The 2,657-nt window shown below is 34.0% G+C and overlaps 1 protein-coding gene across 1 annotated transcript; it reads left to right on the plus strand.

The window, feature by feature from the left end:
* The first annotated feature begins 227 nt into the window (after positions 1-227).
* Positions 228-2,657, plus strand: LOC132499100 (killer cell lectin-like receptor subfamily B member 1F). The gene is given in 3 exon segments (XM_060113444.1): positions 228-312; positions 2,352-2,427; positions 2,549-2,657. Coding segments are annotated over 3 exon segments (270 nt in total).

Below are 2,657 nucleotides of genomic sequence, written 5' to 3' on the forward strand. Positions count from 1 at the left end.
GGACAGTTGAGAAATTATGTGTTATGTTTGTCATGGGAAATAAACTTTAAAAAGTAACATTTCCTGTGAGGTTTTCACCAGTAGATGAAACTCTGAACCCTTTTACGTACCCTGAGTTGACCATTTGAGGACAATATCTGAAGAGCAGCAGGCTTATTATTCTTCTCTTATTACATATTAAAAAAAAAACCATACACTTATACATACACATTCACTCACATTTGAAGATGTAAGATGAAGAAAGATACATGACATTGAACATACAATTGAAAAAAAGGAGTTCTATCCAAATATCCCAAATTAAGTGTCAAGGTAGGGAATTCAGGGTTTTTCTTTTTTTAATTGCTGTGGATTAATATGGGCATGGATTTAATATGAGTTAATATTAATATGAATATTAATGTGGATAGTAGTTTCCACTATTCTGTTTTTTTTTTTTTTCCTGTTCTTGGGCTGTTACATTTTTGTGATGTTTCCCTCTCTCTATCTCTGCTTCTGTCTTTTCTCTCTGTCTCTCTTTGTCTCTACCTCATTTATCAATGTGGGACTAACAGATATTGGCTTTTAAAGTAATATTCTGTCTCATATTATTAAGGATATACTTAGGAAATATACACATTCAATTAAAATTAATTGTTAGAAAGTGAATATTTGATGCCAGTCATCCACCTCCTTACCATGCATAAAATATGACATTTTAAAATACCAATTTTTAACTCAGCTTGTCAAAAATTTTAAAATATGTTTTTCACAAGGTGAAAAAATCTGTTTTGGACAATAGAGATGTTAACATGAAAGGCCACAAAATGTAGTGGCTCTTCTGTGAAAACTTTTCTCACATTCAGTTTGTAGATGTCACTTGGAAACCAAAATGTGGCTTAGTGCAGAAAAGGAGCTCGGGGAACTGCAAATAATAAATTTGCAACTCTTAATTATTCAAGCGGCATATGCTAATAACCATTCTTTACTGATGTATTTTGCTGGTGTTTAGTAAAGCGTTCTAATATTTAGTAAAGTTTGGAGTAAGTAAAACATATTACATTTGAATCTAATTGACAATTTCATGTTTCCATCTTTTTCAGTGTTTACTTAACTATTCTCACTTGTTTGTTCTTCCAAATAATTTTATAATAGATTTTGCAGACTCTTTCACTGTGAACAACAAAATAAAAAACAAACGGATGGGGCTTCCCTGGTGGCGCAGTGGTTGAGAGTCTGCCTGCCAATGCAAGGGACACGGGTTCGTGCCCCGGTCCGGGAAGATCCCACATGCCGCGGAGCGGCTGGGTCCATGGCCGCTGAGCCTGCACGTCCGGAGGCTGTGCTCCGCAACGGGAGAGGCCACAACAGTGAGAGGCCCGCGTACTGCGAAAAAAAGAAAAAAAAAAAAGTCAATGAACATATTTTCCCCTAGTGCCTGCAAAAGGCAGCTCTGCAGACACTTGATTCTAATCCTTTAAGAACAGTTTTGGACTTCTGATATCTAAAACTGTAAGATAAGAAATTTGTGTTGTTTTAAGTCACAAAAATTGTGGCAATTTATTACAGCAGTGATAAGAAACATTCACTATGGTAACCAACTTAATGAATAGTATGTGTTATTTTCCCTTCACTCCTATCTCATCATTAAATATTACTTATTTTCTATCTAACTGCTCTAAATTAATCAATCTAAGGAAGTCATCTGAAGACATCTTTGGAATGGAGAATTAAATTATGGATGTGTGTCACCTAAGGGTAGAGTTGTATCACTGGACATGACCTGATTGGCTACTTATGAAGATGCTAACCTGGGTTTTCTCCTCATGCCAAATTCACTCAACACCACCTATACAAAATTCAAATATAAAGGTGTATAAGTTCAAATATAACAGTGTATTTTCCAATATGAAAATCCAATACTTGTCTATTATTATTCTGGGAGCTTTGATGATCATGGGTCTCTTTTCCATGATAACTTCTTGAACTTTTTTTCAAAGTTTAAATAAATTCCTAACAGAATAAATCACTAAGACGACAGTATTTTAGAGATAACTTTACTATTGTATTTAACATGTTGCTTTATAGATAAGTAATACAACAAATGTACAATTTATTTAGGGCTTACATGGGTCAGTTTGTGTATTGAGTTCTTTACAAACATCAATTCATTTAACCTCTATAACAATATCATGAGATAAATATTATTATAACTATTGTACAATAAGATATGAAAAGCCAAGGAACGTTAAGTGAGCAGTTCATGTGTCTCAATCTGTTTTTAATCTAATGGATGACATGGAACAATGGAAAGAATACTAGCATAGAGTTATGGGCACAAATTTCTTCTTAGCTCTGTCATTTGCAAACAGACTCTCGGGGAACTGTCTGCCAATCACAGACAGTAATACTAAGTTACAGAGATATTGGAATGTTTAATGGGTCAAGGTATTTGAAAATTCCTCGAATATTTGAATTACCTTTTAATAAAGGGAGGGTATTAACTGAAAACACAAATGAATGTCTTCAGCAACAGCGATTAACTAAGTATTCATCTACTCTTCTGCAGATTCTTCATAAAAGGACCAGCTAAAGAAAATAGCTGTGCTACCATCAAGGAAAACAGAATTTACTCTGAAACTTGCAACAGTGTTTTCAATTGGATTTGCCAATATTAA

This window comes from Mesoplodon densirostris, chromosome 11, assembly GCF_025265405.1.
Source record: "Mesoplodon densirostris isolate mMesDen1 chromosome 11, mMesDen1 primary haplotype, whole genome shotgun sequence".
Taxonomy (NCBI): Eukaryota; Metazoa; Chordata; class Mammalia; order Artiodactyla; family Ziphiidae; genus Mesoplodon; species Mesoplodon densirostris.